This window comes from Schistocerca gregaria, chromosome 3 (assembly GCF_023897955.1).
Source record: "Schistocerca gregaria isolate iqSchGreg1 chromosome 3, iqSchGreg1.2, whole genome shotgun sequence".
NCBI classification, from domain to species: Eukaryota; Metazoa; Arthropoda; class Insecta; order Orthoptera; family Acrididae; genus Schistocerca; species Schistocerca gregaria.
Window position 1 is genome coordinate 611,160,944 of NC_064922.1, and position 12,385 is coordinate 611,173,328.

A 12,385-nucleotide genomic window follows, 5' to 3' on the forward strand; every position below is an offset into this window, starting at 1 on the left:
CACTTAGAACATGCAACAATTCCACTAAAGAGACAGCTTACACTACATTTGTTTGTCCTCTGTTAGAATATTGCTGCGTGGTGTGGGATCCTTACCAGGTGGGATTGACGGAGGACATCGAAAGGGTGCAAAAAAGGGCAGCTCGTTTTGTATTATCACGTTATAGGGGAGAGAGTGTGGCAGATATGATACACAAGTTGGGATGGAAGTCATTACAGCATAGACGTTTTTCGTCGCGGCGAGACCTTTTTACGAAATTTCAGTCACCAACTTTCTCTTCCGAATGCGAAAATATTTTGTTGAGCCCAACCTACATAGGTAGGAATGATCATCAAAATAAAATAAGAGAAATCAGAGCTCGAACAGAAAGGTTTAGGTGTTCGTTTTTCCCGCTTGCTGTTCGGGAGTGGAATAGTAGAGAGATAGTATGATTGTGGTTCGATGAACCCTCTGCCAAGCACTTAAATGTGAATTGCAGAGTAGTCATGTAGATGTAGATGTAGATACCACAATTCTGACATGCTCATTCCATTTAATACCTCTCTGCAACATTATGCCCACATATTTAAACAATGTGATTGCATCAAGAAGAACACTACTAATGCTATATCTGAACATTTGAGTTTGTTTTTCTTTCTCATCTGCATTAACTTAAGTTTGTCTATATTTAGAGTTAGCTGTCATTTATTGCACCAACCAGAAATTTTGTCTAAGTCATCTTGTATCCTCCTACAGTCAATCAGCTTTGACACCTGCCTGTATGCCACAGCATCATCAGCAAACAACCACAGATTGCTGTCCACCCCATCTGCCAGACCATTTATGTATAAAGAAAATAATAACTGTTTTATCACACTTCCCTGAGGCACAACTGACAACATCCATGTCTCTGATAAACACTCTCCATCAAGGACAATATACTGATTTCTATGAATTAAAAAAGTCTTTGAGCCACTCACATATCTCAAACCTATTCCATATGCTTGTACCTCCATTAACAGTATGCAGTGGAGCACTATGTCAAATGCTTTCCCCTCATCCATAGTTTGCAGTGTATCATGTGAGAAAAGGTCAAGCTGAGTTTTGCACAAGTAATGCTTTCTAACTCACTGATTCTCAATCTCAAGAAAATTCATTATATTCTAACTGAGAATATGTTCAAGGATTCTGCAGTAAACTGATGTTTGGGATATTGGTCTGTTATTTTGTGGGTATGTTCCCTTCACCTTCTTATACACTGAAGTACCAAAGAAACTGGTATAGGCATGCATATTCAAATACAGAGATCTGTAAACAGGCAGAATATGGTGCTCTGGTCGGCAACACCTATATAAGAAAACATGAGCCTAGTGCAGTTGTTAGAACAGTTACTTCTGCTACAAAGGCAGGTTATCAAGATTTAAATGAGTTTGAATGTGATGTTATAGTTGGTACATGAGTGATGTGTCACAGTATTTTCAACGTAGTGATGAAGTGTGGATTTTCCTGTATGATCATTACATGAGTGTACTGTGAATATCAGAAATCCAGTAAAACATCAAATCTCCGACATTGCTGTGGCCACAAAAAGATCCTGCATGAACAGGACCAACAACAACTGAAGAGAATCATTCAGTGTGACAGAAGTGCAACCCTTCCACGAATTGCTGCAGATTTCAGTGTTGGGCCATCAACAGGTGTCAGCATGTGAACGATTCAATGTAACATTGTTGATATGAGCTTTCAGAGCTGAAGGCCCATTAGTATACCCATGATGACTGCATGACACAAAGCTTTACATCTCCCCTGGGCTCCTCAACACTGACATTGGACTGTTGGTGACTGGAAACATGTTGTCTGGTTGGATGAATCTGGTTCAGATTGTATCGAGTACATGAATCCATGGACCCTGCAAGTCAGCAAGGGGTTGTTCAAGCTGGTGGGGGCTCTGTAATGGTGTGGGGCAGGTGCAGTTGGATGATATGGGACCTCTGATATGCCTAGATATGACTCTGACAGGTGACATGTAGGTAAGCATCCAATCCGATCACCTACACCCATTCATGTCCATTGTGCATTCCGACAGATTTGGGCAATTCCAGCAGAACAATGAGACACCCCCCATGTCAAGGGCTGCAACAGAGTGTCTCCAGACATGAACGTTATTGAGCATATCTGGGATGCCTTGCAATGTGTTGTCGAGAAGATACCTCCACCCTATCGTGCTCTTACGGATTTGTGGACAGCCCTGCAGGATTCATGGTGTCAATTCCCTCCAGCACTACTTCAGATAATAGTCAAGTGCATGTCATGTCTTGCTGTGGCACTTCAGCATGCCTGTAGGGGCCCTACATGACATTAGGCAGGTGTACCAGTTTCTTTGGCTCTTCAGTGTGTATAGGAGTCACTTGCACTTTTTTCATTCACTTGGGATATTACACAGGGTGAGGGATTTACGATAAATGCAAGCTAAGTAATGGGCCATTGCTGTAGATTACTGTTTGTAAAACCAAACTGGGATTCTGTCTGGGCCTAGTGATTTATCTGTTTCAAATCTTTCAGTTTCTTCTCTGTTAGGGAAGCTTATTACTATGTTGTCCATATGAGAACATGTAAGATTGTCAAATGACGATATGTTTGTTTGAATCTTCTGTGTGAACTATTTCTTAAATGTGAAATTTGAAACTCTGGCTTTTGTTTTACTATCTTCAGCTGCCACATCAGACTGATCAATGATCAACTGGATGGAAACCTTACAACTGCTTAGTGATTTTACATAGGACGAGAATTTTCTTGGGCGCTCAGACAAGTCTTGCTAAGGTATGACAGTGGCATGCTTCATGCATAGATCTTTTCACAGATGAACAAATCTCTACCAACCTTTGCCTGTTGTCATTTGGTCATTCTCTTTTGAACCGAGAGTGCAACAGCCTTTGCTTCCTTGCCATTTTCCAAATTTAATTGTTAAATCATGGTGGGTCTTTTCCATCCTTAATCCACTTACCAAGCAGTTTCCAGACCACGATGTACAACCTGCATAAACTTTGCTCATAATTCCTCTACATCCATCTTACTGGAACTAAGTGATGTCAGTTTACTGTGTATGTGAGATGTTAAAGACTGCTTATCTGCTCTTACCCACAGGAAAACTCTCCTAGCCTTCTTGACTGATTATCTTTTGTAACCATAGTTGATATAATCACATCATGATAACTAATCCCTGTCTATATACTGTTGCTGCTGATAAGGTCTGGCCTGTTTGTAGCTTCAGGGTCTAAGATATTTCCACTGCATGTGGGCTGCCAATCTAACTGCTCAAGACAGTTCTCAGAAAACATGTTCAAAAGTACAGTCATATCATACGCATTGCTGTGACACAGCATCAGTTTCAGTTGCTGATGTGTCCACAATAATGGCAAGAAGTGTGTCAGGAAGAGGATGAGCTAACTATACAGCTTCTGCAATAGCAGCTTTCACTCTGGCCAAGGATGGTTTTTTCATCAAACCACCAGCATAGCTCCAAGCTTAGGTGAACCTTCTAGCATTTCATCGAGCCCAAGACTTATATTGTAGTGCACCTGGGGGGACTGAAAAATAGCTTCCACTCTGTTTTCAGGTGGCAGGATTCCTTGTGCATTGATAAGGTACCCTAGGAATTTTACTTCCATCATTCTGAAGGCACATTTTTGTGGGTTAATCACTAAACCATGTTCTTGTAGTCCAGTGAACAGTTGTTGTAGGTGTGCTAGTTTCTTTGCCTCACTAGATGATGTTACCTAATTGCTTCTTGTATGAAATACTGGAAAATCTGGACAGCACTGCACACTTTGAATAGCAAAAGACTGAATGAGGTACAAACAGCAGTTTTGAGTATACCTTCCAGTGCAATTGGTATATGAGGAAAAGCACAGATGAGGTCAGTCAGGGAAAAACAATATTACCATGCTTGTGCACAGCAAAGTCTTAATTATAACAACGAAAATTTATGTTAATTTCATCCATCTCAGCTTTTCTTAACTGTGTCTACTCTTTGCTTTGCTCTGTTTTAATTTCTTACATCTTTCATTGTCTTTTCTGTCTATTTTTCACTGCCCCCTCCCACCTCTTAATGTACAATGCACTTAGCCTCTCACTCTTATTAACTCCTGCACAATGTTTTAGAAGTAATCTCTGTCTTGCATATAATCCCGTCTTCCACCTTTAAGCACTCAGGTTTTCAAATCTCATCCGATGCAGTCCTCAACAATCAGTCTTTCCTTCTCATCTCTTATGGTAAGTCTCCCCTGACCCACAGTTCTGGGTGACTTTCCCAAAATCTACCCCTTTTCCTAGACCTCTCCAGTCCTTTTCCTTCACTTTTCTTCCTCCCCCTTCAACCCATCTGCCTCAAGAAGGAGCCACTGGCTCCAAAACCTTGTCAATCACAACAGTCTTTTATGTGTGTGTTCTGCCACCAGTTGGTGTGTAGATTTTTTTAATCTGTCCAGTTAAATAATTTGATAAGTCTTCATTATGTTGCACAAGCTAATGATTAGGTATCATTCTGGTGTTAATGTGACAATAGTCACCACAAGGGTTTCACCTGTTATACTTCTCAGGGACAATAAGGAGTGAAGAGACCCAGCTACTACTTAAAGGGCAATATCCCTTGTGCTAACATGAAAGAGAACTCTTGATTTCTGATCTTTAGTTTTTCTGGATGCATATGATGAAACCATGCATGAACTGGTGGTCCTGGAATGTTGATGTACCACTGAATGTCCTACCAATGCTGGTGTATGCAGTGGACAGGTGACTTCAGGCAATTGACAAAGCAGGTTGTTGTACAGTAGTGGAAATCAGTATAAAGGCATGGATATTTCTAGAAAAATTAACATTGTTGGCTGGAATAGTTGTGCACAGTGTATATGAAATAGTACAAGATCCAGTGTACTGACAAATGGTATCATATTTGACATCAGGTGGTAAAGGGTGGAATTCAGTATAAGTGTGTGTGTGTGTGTGTGTGTGTGTGTGTGTGTGTGTGTGTGTGTGTGTGTGTGTGTGTGTGCAGACAGGAAACGGACACCATTAGTGACAGTGTGTGTTGTGTACATAAACCATGATTGTGACAATGTCACACATGCCACACAGAAAACATTTACCATAAGATGAAAAAGGAAAAATTGTTGTGTACAAGGAAATGGGACTCTCTAATCATGAAATCGACAAGAGGTTGAACTGTTCAAGTATAGTGACTGATAATTTTGTTAGATTGGGCATATGATGTGGACATAACATAAAATATGAGCTAAATAGAAAATTATTTGAGAGATCAAAATGGTTCCCTTTACGCAAAGTGAGGGCCACAAACTATTATTCTTCTCAGCCTGTTGTTGATTTACATTTGTTATGGACTGCCAGAGGTGTATGACAAATTTTGTCAAATGACACACATCCTGTATTCAAAAAATTACTGCACAAACCTGTTGTAATATCCAAACATAAATAGGTTAGACTGAAGTTTGCTGAAAAATATTTGTAATGGACTTAAGATTGTGATAAAGTGATCTTCAATGATGAGAAGAAGTTCAATTTAAATGGACTGGATGGATTTCAGTGTTATTGGCATGATCTGAGAACAGAGCAGCAGGTAAGAATGGGCAGAAATCTTGGGAGTGGAAGTGTTAAAGTCATGCATTGCTCAGCTGAACATTACAATTAGCTTTAACATGTACACTGAGATGCTAGAGACATAAATGCTTATAATGTATGAGGGCCTAGGGAATGAAACTCTAAAGTTTCAACAAGATAATGCACCTGTGCATGTTTCTACTACAACCAAAACTGATTTGAAGATAAAGATATGATGTCTTGTCCTGGCTTGCACGTAGCCCAGATATGAAACCCAAGGAAGACCATTGGGGAATACTTGCAATTGCAATGGAAGGTAATTTGAGGCTATATGTGAGGCGAAAGTTGTGATACACGATAGTTTCACTGCGAGAACTACAAATGCTAACAAAATCAATTCAGAAGAACAGAGGTTGGACAAACAATCCAATAAACAAAGTACTAACAATCCAATAGCACAACACAAAAGCGAGTGCCTTTATACCAATTTCCATCCAGGAAATGCAAACTCTTTTTTTGTTACACATGTGGAAGAAACTATATAATTCCATCATGATTGTTTATATCTTATATGTATCTACTACTTTAATAATAAATCCAATACATTTACTACAGATAATATACTAACACATTCGTAGGAACCCTGCCTTTTTACTGATTTCCACTAATGTAGGGTGAATCACCTGTAATCACTTTGACCCATGGTTGATATAGTGTCACCAAATGTTCTCCCCAAAGGTCAAACACCTGTTTCTGCTGGAAGAGCATTGCCATCGAGATGCATGTCAAGTGGCATATTTGTAGGGCCAGGTCTTGCTTAAATAATTCAGTTACTTGTGTTTGCAGTTCTCCAGAGAAGTCTCTGTTCTGGTGGAGACAGTTGCAATGCCTTTTCATGGATATGTCTCAACTATTTGGCCAGCAGTGTGAATGAAAGCATCAGGATCACCAGTACAAACTGTGAGCATTTTCTGTACTCCAACAGGCAAGAATAATGGCCTTATATTCTGCAGAATATAGAGGTACTGGCAGAAGTAAAGCTGTGAGGACGGGGCGTGAGTCGGGCTTGGGTAGCTCAGCCGGTAGAGCACTTGCCCGCGAAAGGCAAAGGTCCCGAGTTCCAGTCTTGGTCCGACACACAGTTTTAATCTGCCAGGAAGTTTCAGAATATCATTGTTAATAATGTTGCCTGTGAGTGTGTAGAGATGACAAAGTAGTTGAGATGGTGTATGGTCACTGAAATCTTCAGAGCAGAGCAATTTTTCAAGTTGCTTGGCTTCTGACTACAACAAGTTCATGCATGATAGAGGTATATTTTTTAGTGCTTGGTGGTGGAGCTAGGATGTCTTGTATTTCTATAACCATTTGCTCTTTAAGTGCAGGTGTCACACCACCATATTTAGTTTCCTTTGAGGTGACAAGGGCCAAGGCAAATCGGCTCTCAAGTTGGGCAAATCATAATACTGGATTATCCTACCAGAAGGGCAAGGTTTCATTGCAGTCAGACTAAGGATCATATTTGCCACCAGTAAGTCAGAGCTTTCAGGAGTCTGTATGTTTGTCAGAGTAAGCATTGATTTCGATCAACACAACAAAACTGATTAATTAGAACATGTAATCATAAGACTGCAAGTAGAATTTGTCTGTAGTTCAGAGGCACCACGAAGAATCAGTGTGTTTATACTGTGCACATAAAATGTATCAGACAATTCACTGTTCACATGACTAAGTTACTTTAATCTACAAGTAATCTGTAAAATATGACTGACCATGCATATTTATTTCTTATGCTGCAATATGAATTAATTAGTGTTTGATGGTTACATCTAGCATTCTTTTATCAGGAAATTGATACTCATGACATCTTCACCCACGCTCATTTTGTCACCTGATGCCATTTGGAAGTCTGTAGGAGGAAACTTATTTTAATGTTTACATATGGTATGAGAAGTTCTGGCAGAATGTAAATAATTAAGGAGTGATGGTAATGTTTCACAAAGAAAACTTTGTTAGCTTTTGGAGAACGTCACACGCACACACAAGCACTCATGCACGCACACACACACACACACACACACACACACACACGCACACACACACACACACACACACACACACACACACACACGAGCGCTCGCAGAGAGAGCTATTGAAGCTTTCTTTCTTTTCCGTGTGCCTGTCAATGTATCAGTGCTGCCACTATTTTGTGAGTTGTTACCTTGATTGATTGACTGATTTAGGCATGGAGACAAAACAATAGTGGTCTTTGCCTAGTGTTGGCCACACTGAAACTGCGTTTATTCTGTGGCTTCTCTCCCCATAATTCTAGTGAAGCCATCCAGTGCCTTTAGAGTACCAGGAGGCCTTTCGAATGATTGACATAGTACCATACTCATGATATGAGTGTACAGATCAGATACACACTGCTCGTGATAAGTTCCATGTAGACATGGTTTCCCACTGCCTTCCTTTGATCTATTATGAAGTGCTAAGTGTGTGTTTGTTTTGTGGACAACTGTGATGAGTGTTCATACAGAGTAGTGCTGGATTTGTGTTGTTATGAATAAAAGGAAGGGAGAGAGTGAATCCCGGTGTCAGCATACAGCCTACTCATTGGAAGTAGCAAGAAGGGGGTCAAGGAGACCCTTTACTAGTTCTCTATGTGTAATGCGAAAAGTAAGTAATATAATGATTTCTATTGTACCATGCCAGCAATGTAAAGCCAATTCTGTGACATGTGGTCAATGGCTAATAAAGAATCTGAATTTATTAGACACAATTTCTTCAGGAAGTAGTGACCTGAATATTCGGTGCCCTTTGGCCTCCCATGCTTCACAATAGAAGATTAAATGTGGTGTGCTTTTAACCTCCCCCCGTTCCACACTAAATAGTCTACAATTATGGACTTCTTTCTCCCCATGGGCAGTTGTCAGTCTTACCACGAGTTTAATTTTTCTCCCTGTTCAAACCAAAGATCGCAGAATTTCTCTTGAAACATCACTTCAGCGTCATTAGCTTACAATGTTTCTATTTTTGGATTGTAAGTCAAATATTCTGCACAGTGCCTCCTAATCCAGCCATATATTTTTGTCCTTACCATTGCTTTAGTGATGGTCAGAAAAATTTACAGTCCAACAGATGGAATCATTGCACCTGTCCTCACTAGCCTGTCAGCTTGTTCATTGTCACTGATTCCCAAGTGACTAGGAACACACAGTAGATTTTGCCTGTTGCTTCACCCTAGCCTTACACTGGCTTCATGGCATTCAGCAACAATCTTTGATCTTGTTGCAAAGGCTGATAGAGATTTAAGAGTTGCTTGGCTGCCTGAATGAACACAGATGTCATGGTCCTTGTAGCACCAACACAGATTCTCCTCCACACACCCTCTGATAGCGATATTTCCAGCTGGAATACCATGGCCGAATACCCTAGAGAGACTGTGGTTTCTAGTCTAGGCTGTACCCTATATATCCTGCCCCCACCACCTTTGTCTGTTTTCAGTTCATCAATAGAACAGACTATACCTCCTGAGCAGTATATAGGTTTGTTCTTCCACTGCTTTGTACTTCCAAATATTACCTTGAGATGTTTACTGAAGCAGATGGTCATTGTTGTGTAGGCAGCCGGTACTCCTCGATGACACCTATAAGTATCACATTTGGGATTCTGGATTTCCTAAATGATTCCAATTGTTTTCAGCTTTTAACCTTTATGCCCATGTTGGTGCCTCCATTGTAACCCAAAGGTGCAATGGGAGGCATGTCCAGCATGCTCTCTATCCAAGTAGTGGGTGCGCTGCTAATTCCACCTGTTACAGCTAAGCAGCGAATCTCTGGGCCTTGCCAACACCTTAGAAGCTGCCATCAGTTTTACTTTATTTCATCATGCTATAGCCCCATAACCTATCATAGGTCTTATTAGAGTTGTGTATATCCAATATATGCTTCTGAGGTTTAGAGCCAAGTTTTTACTGCAGGCCCTTTCAGTGCACATAAGAGCACCTTTCATCTGGGAACATATATTCTTTATATCTGAGGTCCAATATAGTTTCACATCCATGATTGCTGCTAGATACTCCACTACCCTCTCTACTGGTAGAGTTTTGGTGAAGAGCTTGAGATTCCAGTACACGTCCTGGAAACACTTCCTTATGAACAGCACCACAGCAGTTTTCTTGGAAATGACCTTTAGGACCTTCACTCCTTAACTATTTACAAGTTTTCATGTGTCATAGTATTGCAGCATGTAGAAATGTATTGTTTGACTTACATAATTATGACTTATATAATTAGTTTTGATAACTTACCTGGAAAATAGTTCTTCATCAACCTTTGAACGTGGCCTTACTGAAGTGAGCATTTTCCAGTCAATTGGAACAGGGCTCAGATCTTCCAGTGCAACAGAACGCATGTCAGGAGGGACAGGGTTTGCATAAGAGTATTCTCCCTGTCGGCGAAATTCTCTTCGTTGTGGTCGAAATGTAAAATCCTTTTCACGCATTCGGATCTCTTCATGTCGTACCTTTGACACAAATGAGTTTAAAAATACAGGAGGTGTATATGTAGTGGGACTGTGAAAAACTAATGTTACCAGGGTAAAAAAGTATTTATGTGGCAGGTCAACGCATGACTACAGATGATGTTATGGAATAAGGTGAAGTATCAGTTGACTTATTTGGTAACGAAGGCTAGTGTTCAGAAAAACAACAGTGCAGATGCAATGCTTGTATACAATGGCCATTATGATGGTCTGTCAAAAGGAACAATTGCTTTTAAATGTGTCACAGATCATCCTGAGAAGACCAGCGCAGATAGCCAAGTGTCTTTAAGTGCTGGTTCCAAAATGAGGAGGTGTACTCTCCCCCGGTATACATACACACCTTCATCTACATCTATATTCTACAAACCACCATTATGTGGATGGCAGAAGGTCCAACCCATTGCACCAATTATTATGGTTTCTTCCTGTTCCATTCATGTATGCAGTGCAGGAAGAATGATTGTTTGAATGTCTCTGTGCATGCAGTAATTACTCTGATCTTATCTTCACAATCCCTATGTGAGCAATGCTAAGTGTATTCCTAGAGTAATCATTTAAAGCTGGTTCTTGAAACATTGTTAATAGACTTCCTCGGGATAGTTTATGTCTACTTTCAAGAGTCTTACAGTTCAATTCCTTCAGTATCTTTGTGACACGCTCCCACAGTTTAAACAAACTTGTGACAGTTCATGCTGCCCTTCTGTGTATACTTTCAATATCCCCTGTTATTCCTATCTGGTATGGGTCCCACACACTTGAGCAATATTCTAGAACCGATTGCTGAGTGATTTGTAAACAATCGCCTTTGTAGATTGATTTCACAGTCCCAGTATTCTATCAATAAACCAGAATCTACCATCTGCTTTACCCATGACTGAACCTATGTGATGATTCCATAGGTGTGATAGTGAATCAAATACTTTTTGAAAATCAAGAAATACTACATCAACCTTGATCCAAAGCTTTCAGTGTGTCATATGAGACAAACATGAGTTGGATTTCACACAGTTGATGTTTTTGGAATCCGTGCCAGTTGGAATTGTGCAGGTCATCCTGTTCACAATACCTTATTGTGTTTGAGCTCAAAATATATTCTAAAATTCTACAACAAATCAATGTCAAGGATATTGGATGGCAGTTTCATGGACATCTACTACTACCCTTACTATAGAAGTGTATGACCTGTGCCTTTTTCCAAGAACTGTGCCTAGTTTTTTATCTGAGGCATCCATGATAGATTATAGTAAGAAGGAGGGCTAGCTCAGCCACAAATTCAATATAGAATTTGACAGGGATTTCAACAGTTTAAATGATTTTAGCTGTTTCTCAACAACACTGACACTAATACTTATTTCATTCATCTTTTCAGTAGTGCAAGGATTAAATTGAGGCAGTTCTCCTGCTACACTCAATTTCAGTCCTGTCTCATTCACAGGGACTGGATACTAACTTTGGTGCCATGAACAGCGTTTACAAATGATCAAAATTTCTTTGGGTTCTGTAAAAGATCACTTGACAATGTGTACAGTAGTCATCAAAGGCATCATGCATTGCTTTCTTGACAGCCAAATGTGTTTCTTTCAGTATCCCTCTATCTATAGCTCTACGCTTTGTTTTACATCTATTATGCTGTAATCTCTGTGTCTTTAGAAACTTCTTTACAGTGACAGTATAACATTGAGGTTCCCTCCCATTATGAACTGTTCTACTGGGTACATGTCTACCCAGTGCATGCTCAATTATTCTTTTAAACTTGAGCCAAAGTCCCTCTAGATGCTCCTGCCCTATGCTGAAAGTTTCGAGTTCCCCATTCAGATATGACACTTTATTGATTTTTTTTATCTAGTTTACTGAACTTATATATCTTTCTGCCTGTTTTAGTTGTCGTTTGTACTCTGGTAATCACTGTTGCCACAACTATGCCATAGTCACTGATACCAGTTTTGATGTGGACATCCTCAAAGAGGTCAGGTCTATTTGATCCAATATATTTCAATCATGAGTGAGGTTCCTAACTATCTGTTCTAGGTAGTTTTCAGGGAAGGTATTTAGTAAACTTTCACATGTGTCTTATCACACCCACTACTAATAAAAATGTAATTTTACCAATTGATTGTTGGATGATTAATGTTTATGCTGATGATTATAGTATGATTGGGGAACATAGGTACAGGTGAATAGAGGCTTTTTCTAAAGTTTTTGGTTGCATCACGAGATGCGTCTTTTGTATGATAGAAGGAGCCAATTAGCA

The 12,385-nt window shown here is 39.9% G+C and overlaps 1 protein-coding gene across 3 annotated transcripts in view; it reads right to left on the minus strand.

The window, feature by feature from the left end:
* The window catches only part of LOC126356187 (uncharacterized), a 160,933-nt gene that overhangs the window by 8,518 nt on the left and 140,030 nt on the right, over positions 1–12,385 (minus strand). For all 3 annotated transcript variants that reach the window (XM_050006966.1, XM_050006967.1, XM_050006968.1), the window contains one exon: positions 9,902–10,116. In XM_050006966.1, coding sequence (XP_049862923.1) covers positions 9,902–10,116 — 215 coding nt within the window. The remainder of the gene's footprint in view (positions 1–9,901; positions 10,117–12,385) is intronic.